At 45.0% G+C, this 11379-nt stretch overlaps 3 protein-coding genes across 4 annotated transcripts in view; 1 reads left to right on the forward strand and 2 right to left on the reverse strand.

Annotated features, from left to right (window-relative positions):
* LOC111662545 (serrate RNA effector molecule homolog) overlaps nucleotides 1-3532 on the reverse strand; it is a 9752-nt gene extending 6220 nt beyond the window's left edge. Inside the window, exons 1-6 of the mRNA XM_087176670.1 lie at nucleotides 3404-3532; nucleotides 2001-2123; nucleotides 1032-1142; nucleotides 793-936; nucleotides 623-683; nucleotides 102-434 (exon numbers count right to left, since the gene is read on the reverse strand). Coding sequence (XP_087032796.1) covers nucleotides 102-434; nucleotides 623-683; nucleotides 793-936; nucleotides 1032-1142; nucleotides 2001-2119 — 768 coding nt within the window. The 5' untranslated portion in view covers nucleotides 2120-2123; nucleotides 3404-3532. The remainder of the gene's footprint in view (nucleotides 1-101; nucleotides 435-622; nucleotides 684-792; nucleotides 937-1031; nucleotides 1143-2000; nucleotides 2124-3403) is intronic.
* A 2150-nt stretch (nucleotides 3533-5682) lies between these two features.
* Nucleotides 5683-9456, forward strand: ift46 (intraflagellar transport 46 homolog (Chlamydomonas)). Of its 2 annotated transcripts, none has more exons than XM_023416440.2 (5): nucleotides 5683-6304; nucleotides 7243-7541; nucleotides 7801-7894; nucleotides 8318-8449; nucleotides 8879-9456. In XM_023416440.2, the coding sequence occupies exons 1-5, from the start codon at nucleotides 6176-6178 to the stop codon at nucleotides 9236-9238; spliced, it is 1014 nt and encodes a 337-aa protein (XP_023272208.1). In that variant the 5' UTR covers nucleotides 5683-6175; the 3' UTR covers nucleotides 9239-9456. The 2 variants fall into 2 exon arrangements, with proteins under 2 accessions (XP_023272208.1, XP_023272209.1); XM_023416441.2 differs by having other exon boundaries at nucleotides 6175-6304; nucleotides 7247-7541.
* A 1174-nt stretch (nucleotides 9457-10630) lies between these two features.
* The window catches only part of LOC111662546 (major histocompatibility complex class I-related protein 1-like), a 3187-nt gene continuing 2438 nt past the window's right edge, over nucleotides 10631-11379 (reverse strand). The window contains exon 6 of the mRNA XM_087176671.1: nucleotides 10631-11375. Coding sequence (XP_087032797.1) covers nucleotides 11191-11375 — 185 coding nt within the window. The 3' untranslated portion in view covers nucleotides 10631-11190. The remainder of the gene's footprint in view (nucleotides 11376-11379) is intronic.

Here is an 11379-nt window from a genome sequence, read left to right on the forward strand (position 1 = left end):
TTTTTGAATTCATTGAGTTTTTTATCACAATATCATCAGCTGTAAATAATAATTATACATAATGAACTAACACGAGGCCCATGGGCCCGTCTCACTGCTCAGTACTCTCCTGTCTCACCCCCGTCTCTCTCTTTACCTGCATCTAGGAGTTTGATGATGGCGGGACCGTGGTCCATGTCCAGCGACACATTATCCAGCCAGTTGTTGTCCAGCAGGAAGAGGAAGACACCGAGCCGCGTTTTGAGGGCGGCCAGAGACTCCGCCTTCCTCGCCGTGATGTCATCGGGGTGGTACTTTGAGCGGAACCACTCCTGGTCTTTGTGTTGGAGGAAGAAGTCCTGCAGCTGCTGCCGCCTGAAGTCCAGTTTGTACTGATTGTAGCGCTTCACTGCCTCCGTCTCGTCAACGCTGTCCTCCATGTTCAACAGAAACTCCTGTGGACACAGTGTTTGTAATGAGAGACAGCTGCTGCAGAGAGAGACAGACAGACAGACAGAGACACAGAGAGACAGACAGAGACACAGACAGACAGAGACACAGAGAGAGACAGACAGAGACACAGAGAGACAGACAGAGACACAGACAGAGACACAGACAGAGACACAGACCGACAGAGACACACCTTAAAGCTCCTCATGGTGGGGGGACCAGGAGGAGGGAGGTCTGGATCCACCATCCCCAACCTGAGAGACAGATTTTATTTGAATCTTTCCTAATTTTATCCACACAAAAGAGTGTGTGTGTGTGTGTGTGTGTGTGTGTGTGTGTGTGTGTGTGTGTGTGTGTGCTCACCTGCCCTGCAGTGGGTGACCTCCATGGTGTGGGTGAAGATGGGGAAGGTCGGGGTGCCAGCCCTGAGGCCCCGCCCCTGGAAACGGAGCCCCTCCTCCTCCATACGGCAGGTCGTAGCGGTACGGCTCCCCCCGGTGGTCGTCCCTGGAAAATTCAGCCACCAAAGAGGGAATGAACGCTCACATGTGACCTGTGTGTGGTAAAGACAAGCGGGTGCAGCTGCAGCACAGCGTCCTCACCAGTCTCTCCTCATGCGTTTGTGCTGAGGGCTGATGTGTCTAGGTGGGGAAAACCTCTCTCTGCGACCACGATCGTAGTCCCTCCTCCGCTCTCTGCCACGGTCCCAGTCCCTGAACACACAACATTCACAGGTCACACCTGCAGGCCGGATACCTTTACCGTGACAACATTCATCAGCACGTCTACAGAGGAATTAAAACATCTTTACGAGTTCAACGTCAATGATGACACAACACTTTTCATCAGAGATTAAAAACTAATCGATAATGTGAAAGACGAACAAATTAACTAATGAGTGTTTGAATCTTTTATCCAACGAGCTGCAGAATCAGACTGTCACTCCTGGTCAGTGAATCAGTTTCCTCCAGCAGCCAATAATAATCAGTGTGACCTGTTAACGAGAACCATCTTCCAGTGAGTAACGTTCTCTGAAGAACCAGATCTACAGACTCAAGTTCATCATGAGACAAGAAGCAGCAACAGAACAAAAACAGCTGAGACCAACAGATGTTTCAGAAGACATAAAGTAACGTCCTCAGGAGCTGCGGGCGTGAGTGAAACATTAACGTTACTTTAAGTCCCGTCTTTCAGGATGTGATCAGAACCAACGGGTGAGTTCAGGATTAATGTCGACTGTCAAACATCTTCACCACAGAAACATCATGTAGTTATCTGACGATGATGACAAACCCACAGGACGGGATTTTATTTTATCAGCTTTTGAATGGTCAGATAAAATATTTTTGAAATGTTTTCTATAATAAAAAATGTCTGAAAATTCTCAGGGAAATATTAATTAGATGTATGAAATATGTTAATCCAAAAAAATAGCAATATGTCTGAAAAATAATTAAAACTCTTGAAGAACAGAAAACCTCCTAACTCTAGCGTGACTTAAATTTAGCTTAAACATTTTCATCATAAGACTCAAACTCAGGTGATAAAACCGCCACAGGTGAGTAGCGTACCTGTCGGGCCAGTCGTCCCTCCTCCTCTCCTCTCTCTCTCTCGACCGCTCCATGTCGCTCCTCTCTCTCCTGAACTTGTCCCGCCTCCTCCGGTCGAACTCGTCATCGCTGTCTCCCATTGGACTGAAAACACACAAACGCTGTTTCTTTGAATTTCGAGGAAAGATGTTCAGTTCACTGAAGCAGCCGAGTCTCACTCTTGACTCTCTTTACTTTGACAGGTAAAACTTGATTTGAGCAGGTCGTCTTGCACCTACAAAATGTTTGTCTGGTTCAGAGGTGTCAAAACTGTCGGCTCAGAGGCAGAGAGGTGAAGCGAAGATGCTGTGTGAGGTGATCATAACTCAGTCATGTTCATGTGATTCAGGGTGACTTCCCTTCCTGAGGATATCATTATCTCCAGAGGAACAAAGAGGCTGCAGAACTCAAATACTGTAAATAGGACAGTTTAACTCCATAGAAAAAAATACAAGTTAAATGAAAACAAGCTCAAGCTGCAGCTCACAGCGTAGCACACTGAATCCACATTACATTTAGTTTACATCGCTTCTTACAAGAGAACACATTCAACATTTAAAATAACATTCTTCAAAAAAGCATTAAACCACATTATTAAAACTCTAAATATATTTGAGGTTATTAATGAATCAACAGAAAAATGATCTGCAACTGTTTTGCCATTGCATTACTTGAGAAATAATGGTGGTGGTATATTTTCAGATTTCAGCTTCTCTACTGAAAAGATTTGCTGCTTTTCTTTGTTGCGTCACTGTGACTGAAAGTTGTGGATGAACAGATCCTTCATTTGTTACACGTTCAGTGAGAAGGGAGTTTAGTCAAACTTCTCCTTCAGAACAGCAGCGAGTGTTGTTGAACTACTTTCTATGTTTCAATGTCAGTCAGGATTTATTTATTTCATGGTTTAATTCATTGACTTTTCACATTTTTTGCACAAACTTGGAAAACACTGAAGCCTGAAACACTTCAACCATCAATTAGTTTTCTGAGACACAACACAAACAACAGTGTGTTAGATTCTTGACACTATTTACATTTACATTGTTTTATATGTTTTATGAACTAGCAATTAGCCTTCAGCCTCTGCTTCATCGGCGTTGGCTCCTTTTGACCTGCTGCTTATTTCACTCACAAACTGAACTACAACACAGTGACAATATGAAAACTCCGATAAAAGAGACAAACATTAAGGTTTTCAGTAAAGCTAGCGTTAGCACTTAGCCGCGCACCAGCTGGAGGAAGCTAACAGCGGCTAATTAGCTATGTAGCATGGGAGCTAGCCCAGTGTACAAATAAATACACATTACATATATTCGCTTCACTTGGTGTTTGTTTTGAGTTTCGTGTAAAACAGACATTATGGATGAGTTTCCTGTGTTTTTTACCTGAAACTTTGCCGTTAACAAACTGAGGAATTAGCTCTGCAGCTAACGCAACAATTTCACCGCCAGTCCGAGAGCACAACCAACCAACGAGACTTCCGGTACGCTCAAGTTCCGTTTCCCTTTATTTCCGGTCAGGTTTTCATTCTGAAAGAAACAGACGCGCCCCCTACAGGCGGGAAATAACATAAATACGGCGTACTCCACAAGGAAGCGCAAAACAAGTCTGTGTTAGTGCGGTTACTGTCATAATTCATCTGTTGCACACTTTTTTTTATCTTATTGATCAAATATTGGAACAATATTACTAAATTGTCAGACAAATAATGATATATTATCCGATGTAATATGTGAAAAATAATAATCAAATGTTCATAAAATGTACCAAAGAAAAGACCAGCTTCACCAGTCCAAATTCTGACCTGAAGAATATTCCAGAATTTTTCAGTTTTTAATCAGTTTTGTTTTTAGATGTGATCTGACAAACCGTCATATGAACTAGAAGCATCTCGGTCTTAAACGGTCACAAGCATCACACTTTCCTTTCCCAAATGCTGCAATCACACACATTCCTTATTTACTGGAAATACTGAGATTTATTCTTCCTGGTTGTTTGATTATTCCATACACTGGCTCTGTGGGGAAACACAGTGGCCCTCATTTATCAATTTTGCGTGAAAACAGGCGCAGATCTGAGCGCAGAATTGGTCGTACGATAGGATCCACGTGTGATTCATGAAACATTCGTATCTGACCAATCCCAGCGTACGAATGATCGGCTCTTGATAAATGCTGCGGCTGAAATCGATCGTCATTAACATGTTACGCCCTTAAATATTCCTGGTTCGGAGGCCCCGCCCACTAAGGTCAAACATGGAGAGAAGAGTTACTGGCAAAAAACGAAACTTTTCAGAGATGGAGATCGACATCCTGACATCCGAGGTGGTGCAAAATAAGGATGTGCTTTTTGGCAGTCTGAAGAGCGGGATCACAGGAGCTCATAAAGCCGCTGTGTGGAAGAGGGTGACGGAGATGAGTTTGGTTCTGCAGCGCCGCCTCCTGCAGCCGCGCGCCAACACAGCTGTTTGAAAAATAAAAGAATCGTGTGTGTCCCACCTGGCCACCTGGCCACCACGTTTAAAAGTGATAGCTTGGCATCACAAATCACCTGTACATTTATAGAGTGGTAGTTTTTGCGATTGATGAATGCGTAATCATTCATGGATGGTTCCTTCAGACGCACATGAGTGAAATCAATTGCTCCAACCAAATTTGGAAACCCAGCAATCTGGAGATCCCTGCGGTCTCTGAAAACGCGCTCACGTCTGACACGCGCGTATTGTTCCTCCAAAACCAGTAAATCTGCTATAGTTATGATTTGATAACTGTCAAAGCATCTGTTTAAATAAGGGAGTGAGTAAACATCTGACCAACCACAGTGCAACAATGATTATCTCACCAGATGTTTAATTGTTGTTCCAGTTGTGTCACACCCATCGGAAAAAACAAAAAACAATTACACAATTTTGCCATGAGTTAATTTGCAAACATACATTTCTGCTTGTATTTATTATTATTTCAAAAGTGGTATCAGTAAAAAACGTGGGCTTTTTTAAAATTCAAAATGTTTTTATCTTGTTTTATTCGTTTTAAGAATCCGTTTTGATCTGTTCTAAATATGTGACTGTTTATGCTGAGGTTTGTTTAATAATTATTTTCTGCAACGCAAATCCAGACTCATATTTGCGTACACAAGCTCAGACCTGACGTGAGATCTGATCGTAGCTTCAACTCACGTCCAAATTGATAAATGCCGAAGCTTGCGTGGAAATGGTCGTACGCACGGTTTTCTGTCGTACGTTCGTTTGATAAATGAGGGCCACTGTGTACCAAACATAGTTTAGCTGCAGTCGGAACATTTTAGATTTGGACTTATACTTAAACAACGACCATAAAAAATAATTGAAAAGTGACTCCTTGTATCTACACAACTTGCTTGGGAATCATCACATATTTAAGTTTCCTTTAGTATCACAGTGACAGTTGTCTGTAGATGCAAATACGAGCTGCTGATTCGGGATATATAATTTTCCAAATTGTAAATACACAGAGTCTAAAGCTGAACTCACTCACGGCAACATTAACATCTGTTCTTATAAGCAAATATTTTTTTAACGTTTAAATTTAATTATATTGTCAAAAATCAAAAATTATGCGACCGTTTGTTTGTCAACTCTGACTACATTGCCCAAGGTGCATTGCATGATCCGTTGCCAGGATACGGTACATTCCACTCGGTTGTTCGGCTAGCTCGTCTGGCTAACACCGTGTTGACGCAGATACTCGCGCGCTTAGACTGAATTCAGACACAGCAATAACGTTATTACTTTAACTTCGACACATATAAAGAGAGAAGGTTTGTTCTTGTTTGTGTTTTTATCCCTGGACACCGGGTCGTTACCGTCTCACGGTTCGGTTTGCTGCTAGGTGGCTAACGTTAGCATAACGGAAGGCTTTGTAGCGTCAGAAGGTTTGGGACGGTGCAGGGGAAAAGTCGGTACTAACGGGCAAAAACGCAAATCTAAGCGGTTAAAAAGTTGATGTTAATGAATATACAACGGTTAACCCGGTCGGTTTATTCCAGTAACAGATAAAACGGTTGAATTTGGCTAGAAAGTCCTGTTTTTAACGGGCAGATTAACGGTTGAAGCGGCACTAAAGCGGGTCTAACCGGTGGATAAATGTGTCTGTGACCCGGTGGTCTTTCGGTGTCCTATGGAGCGGGTTGACCGGGGGAAAGACAGCCGACTGCTGAAGAACCAGCCGTACGACGAGAGCCTGGAGGTGATCGACTCCGAGGAGGTGGCGAGCGTCTACAGCCCGGCTCCCGGCAGCCGGCGTCAGGTAACACACCTGGGCTAAATTCTGAGGGGTCCTCAGATTATTCATGGGAAAGAAGAAAAAAGCAAACATCTGTTTCTGAAGTTTAATTTCTTAATCTTAGATTTTTAGTGAAAGAATCATTTGAACAGTTGAAACGAAACGTAGAGGAGAAACGGTGGAACTGAACAACTCTGATTTTCTCACAAGAAAAACTGGTTGGTTTCATTTTCAACAATCTGATGTGTTTCATAAGATTATCATGGGTTTTAATAAATAATATATATATAAAAATATTTTATATTTACATATAAAAAAAGTGAAAAGTAACTAAAGTTTAAATAAATGGTGCTGCAGTAAAAGGTACAATATTACTGTGGAGCAGAAGTATTAGGAAGAATTACTAAAGTAAGTGTATTTGAGTAATTGAAGTTTCATCTTAAATTATTGCTCTGATATGAATCAAAGTGTGAGTAGAGAATGTGACACCTGAACTGACCTGAGATCAGCTGATGGTTTATTACAGAGGATGTCTCCCTCTGTTGGAGCTGTTGAACTACAGAAACGCTCTGATTGGACAGTGGTGTTACAGAGTGGAGCTTCTTCTCTCATAAATGATCTCTGGTTGAGAACAGACGCACAAACTGACAACAGAGAAGTTTAAATTTGTTCATGAAATTAGTGACTGACAGAATTAACATTAATTAGTAGCAGCTGATCTGAGCTGCAGCTGGAGACGTTTTAAACAGTGACAGTGACAAACATGAGAAGCTGCTGCCTGGAGGTTTTCCTCTCTCAGCTCTGCTAATGACAGAGCAGAAACGACAGATTTATTAGTGAATCTGTGCGTTTTACCAACCAGGAAGTGTTCACATTCACACGCTCTAATTGTCCCTCTCTGTGCTGATCTGCTGTCACCAAGGAGAGAGGTGCTGCAGCTCTAACATCTCGTGTCCTGTCAGTCAGATTCCAGGAGGAGCAGGGCCGGTCGTGGTCTGATGTCGGCCAACAGCAGCAGTGACGAGTTCGAAGATGACCACAAGCCTCAGAAGGCCAAAGAGCCGATCGGCGGGCAGCCGGGGGTGAGTCCGAACGAGGAGGACGAGGAGGAGGAAGAGGAGGACGACGACGACTCTGATGAAGAGGATACGGACGATGACGATGAGCCAGGACAGACACCGGAGGGGGCGTACGACCCCGCCGACTACGCCAACCTGCCCGTCAGCACCGACGTCAAAGAGCTCTTCCAGTACATCACACGGTGAGTTTAAGGATCATCAGGAGATCCTCCACCCTGCAGCGACTCGGTGTTTCCATCATCAGTTCAACACTTTGTCTGAAAAAGTCAGAAACAATTAATCAATTAATCCATCAGTCCATCAACAGACCTGGTTCCAGCTCCTCAGATGTGAGGATCTGCTCTTCATCATATGTTGCAGTAAACTGAATATTGATAGAGAAAAATAACCAGCTGATTAATCAATAACAGCCCCCCCCCCCGGTCTCTGCTGTCCCCTCAGGTACACCCCCCAGTCCATAGAGCTGGAGCACAGTCTGAAGCCCTTCATCCCAGACTTCATCCCAGCTGTGGGAGACATCGATGCCTTCCTGAAGGTACAGGCTCATTAGTGCAGAGCTGTGACTCAACATGACACGGTTGTTGCCGCGGAAACTGAATTCACCATGTGAGCTGCTGTTGTAGGTGTCAACTAAATCCCTCAATGTTTTTTACCTGTCTTTTATTTGTTATTCTTATGGACTCTGAACCACTCTGTTGCTCCATGCTCACCTAGCATTAGCATTAGCATTAGAATTAGCATTAGCATTAGCATTAGACAGCTGCCTGTTCTCCACAGTGCAGATCAGCTGATCATTCAGAAGTCTACCTGCTGCAGGAAACTGACTCACTGATCAGACTTTACATGAAATCAGTTCATTAGTCTGTAATGTAAGAAAAGTAAAACTTTTAATCTTTGTTAGTTTTTATGTAGTTTCTGTCTCATTTTCATTGTGACCTCTGACCTGTGTGGCGTTCAGGTGCCGAGGCCAGACAGTAAAACGGACGGTCTGGGTCTGCTGGTTCTGGATGAACCCAGTGTGAAACAGTCAGATCCCACGGTGCTGTCGCTGTGGCTGTCAGAGGAAACCAAACAACACGGAGCCACCGAGGTACACACACCTGTCCTACACACACCTGTCCTACACACCTGTCCTACACACACCTGTCCTACACACACCTGTCCTACACTCACCTGTCCTACACTCACCTGTCCTACACACCTGTCCTACACACCTGTCCTACACACACCTGTCCTACACTCACCTGTCCTACACTCACCTGTCCTACACTCACCTGTCCTACACACCTGTCCTACACTCACCTGTCCTACAATCACCTGTCCTACACACACCTGTCCTACACACACCTGTCCTACACACACCTGTCCAACACACCTGTCCTACACACACCTGTCCTACACACACCTGTCCTACACACACCTGTCCTACTCACCTGTCCTACACTCACCTGTCCTACACACACCTGTCCTACACACCTGTAGGAATCCTGATCAGATCTCTTTCTCTCTGTCTCTGCAGCTGAAGAAGGTGACGAGTGTAGCGAGTCCTCAGTCCAACCCTCGGGCGGTGGACAGCTGGGTGGAGAGTATCGGCGCCCTGCACCGCTCCAAACCTCCGGCCAGCGTTCAGTACGTGCGTCCGATGCCGGACATCGACAGCCTGATGCAGGAGTGGCCGTCGGAGCTGGAGGAGCTGCTGGGCCGCCTGCAGCTGCCGGCCGCCCGCCTCCACTGCGACCTGACGCAGTACACAGACGTCCTCTGCAGCCTGCTGGACGTCCCCGTGTACGGCAGCAGGATCCAGTCCCTGCACCTGCTCTTCAGCCTCTACCTGGAGTTCAGAGACTCGCAGCACTTCACACGCAGAGCGCACACCTGACGGCGACCGGAGGCGGGGCCAGCAGCGTCTGTAGGGTCTGAGAACGTTAAAGCGGCAGGTGCACAAACTGTCCTGAGCTGGAAACATGACGCTGATCATTTCACATTGATTTAAAGCTTCATCTCCTCAGTTACAGCTGCTCGTGTTCAGGTCACGTCTGTAACCTCTTCTGTTTTGTCTTTATATTATGATAATATGAAATAAAGATATTTAAAGAGCTCCATCTTTACAGACACTGTGTGTGTTTCCAGAATAGAAACAGCTGGAAGCTGACGGAATCTGCTCACTCACTCTCCTCTTGTTTTTATTCCTCCACGTCGGCAACAGCAGCAGCCATTTTGTTTTCAGGTTGTCCCTCCGTCTCATTCTCATGGACGCAATATCTCAGTAACTACTTCAAATTTGGCACAAACATTCACTAGGACTCAGGTTAAAGGTCAAAGGTCAAGGTCACAGTGACCTCAGAAGCCCTTTTTGGCTGTTACAATTATGACAGAATTTCCCCATAAATGGTTCATATTTTCTATTGATTGGATAAACAGACGTGTGACCTGACAAATAGTTTTAAAGACACGTTCTGAACCAGGTAAAGGTAAAGATCCACACACTTACCTGTCTGTGAGGTGAGTGTAACCACACAGAGATGTTCTCACATGGGTTTATATTGTTTAATGAACAGACGAGTCTCCTGCTCTCCGTCCTTTGATCCGTGTCCCTGAGTGGACGTCAGATCAGCTGCAGCTGAAACAGACACCAACAGTCACAGTCTCATCTGGACTGTTGCAGCTTCACCTACAAGTACCTGCCACCAAACAGCAGCTCTGCTCCGTGTGTGTTCACACAGAGTCAGTGACTGAAGAAGTGAAGTGAAGTGAAGATCAGCACCAGGATCAGTGAACGTAGACAGGTGTGAGCTTCACTCTCACATCCAGCTGAACCCGGGCAGCTTCCTGCTGTCACCAGGGCACACAGGTAAACCTCACCTTCCTCCTCAAACTGCTGGGAACTAACTCAGTACATCTACCTGAATGCAGGTGCTTGTTCTTCACTATTTCCATTTTCTGCTTCTTTGTACTTGAGGGAAATGACTGTTGGGAATCTTCCTCATGTGAGTATTTATGTCAGAAAGTGTCAGAGCTCAATCAGCAGTGACGCCACGGCGTGATGCGATGATGTCGCCACTTCCTGCTGTTGCAGCTCCACTGTCTACTGCAGGAGGAAGACTAGTTCACCTGTGACACGCTAAAGAGTTGGCAGGAAATATTTTTGTCCTGTTGTCGATATTCAATCGTATCATCAGCAGTTTCATGGCTTGTGTTTGTCAGACACCTGATAATGAGCGGCTGCGACGTGTCATTAGAACATTACAGGTTCAGCAGAGCGTGAGCAGAGTCATGAGGGAACAGCTGTAGTTTTATTCAACAGAAAACATACAAAATACAAGGTGAAATACAGCTGTGACAGATGTGACAGGGTGATGCTACTGTCATTAGTGAGTGTTAGCATAGCTTAGCTCAATATGAGCATGAGTTGTGTGAACGGCTCAGAGAAGAACAGATCCACATGTAAATACTGTGTCAGAGCTTGTGTTGTTTGAAGGATGGCGCTGAGGACTCGCTGCAGACACGTTCAGCTGTCAGCACTGTGGAACATTGGCTCCTGTGTTAACGGTTCTGCTGAGTTCTGGCTCGCTCTATGAAAACGTACGGAGTGAGCACAGACTGTCCCATTTGTCCCATGTCCCAGTCCTCCCATTAAAAACAGGCAGCTGTGTCTCAGCAGGTCGTCCACCAGTCACAGAGATGCCGGATCAGTCTCCCTCCGTCCACACGTCAGAGACACTGATGCACCATGGGGCCTCACCGCCATCAGGGTGAGTGGTGACTGGAGGAAACTTGTAAAGTGCTTTGGATAATGGCTCAGTGTAAACGCAGCCATGTACAATCCATAACTTATCTATCGGCCCCATTTATTAGATTAGCAAAGTATTCTGGATCGTAGAAGTTTTGGTCTCTTAAGTGGATATTCATCTCGCAGCGGGCCTGGTGTTCTGGGTTCCTCTCTGAACCCTGAGTGAATGAAATTACAACATTCACAAACTGCTCCATCAGCTGTGGATCAACTCTCCGAGGACGACTGGT

The sequence above is a fragment of the Seriola lalandi genome, unplaced genomic scaffold, assembly GCF_002814215.2.
Source record: "Seriola lalandi dorsalis isolate HSWRI2012SDOR001 ecotype SW California unplaced genomic scaffold, Sedor1 jcf7180002054564, whole genome shotgun sequence".
Taxonomy (NCBI): Eukaryota; Metazoa; Chordata; class Actinopteri; order Carangiformes; family Carangidae; genus Seriola; species Seriola lalandi.

Bases quoted from the DNA above. Each gene is read 5' to 3' on its own strand.
- ift46 (XM_023416440.2), top strand. From the start codon at position 6,176: ATGGAGCGGGTTGACCGGGGGAAAGACAGCCGACTGCTGAAGAACCAG. The intron at 7,895-8,317 runs GTACAGGCTCAT...TGTGGCGTTCAG, and splicing joins ACATCGATGCCTTCCTGAAG to GTGCCGAGGCCAGACAGTAA. The intron at 8,450-8,878 runs GTACACACACCT...CTGTCTCTGCAG, and splicing joins AACAACACGGAGCCACCGAG to CTGAAGAAGGTGACGAGTGT.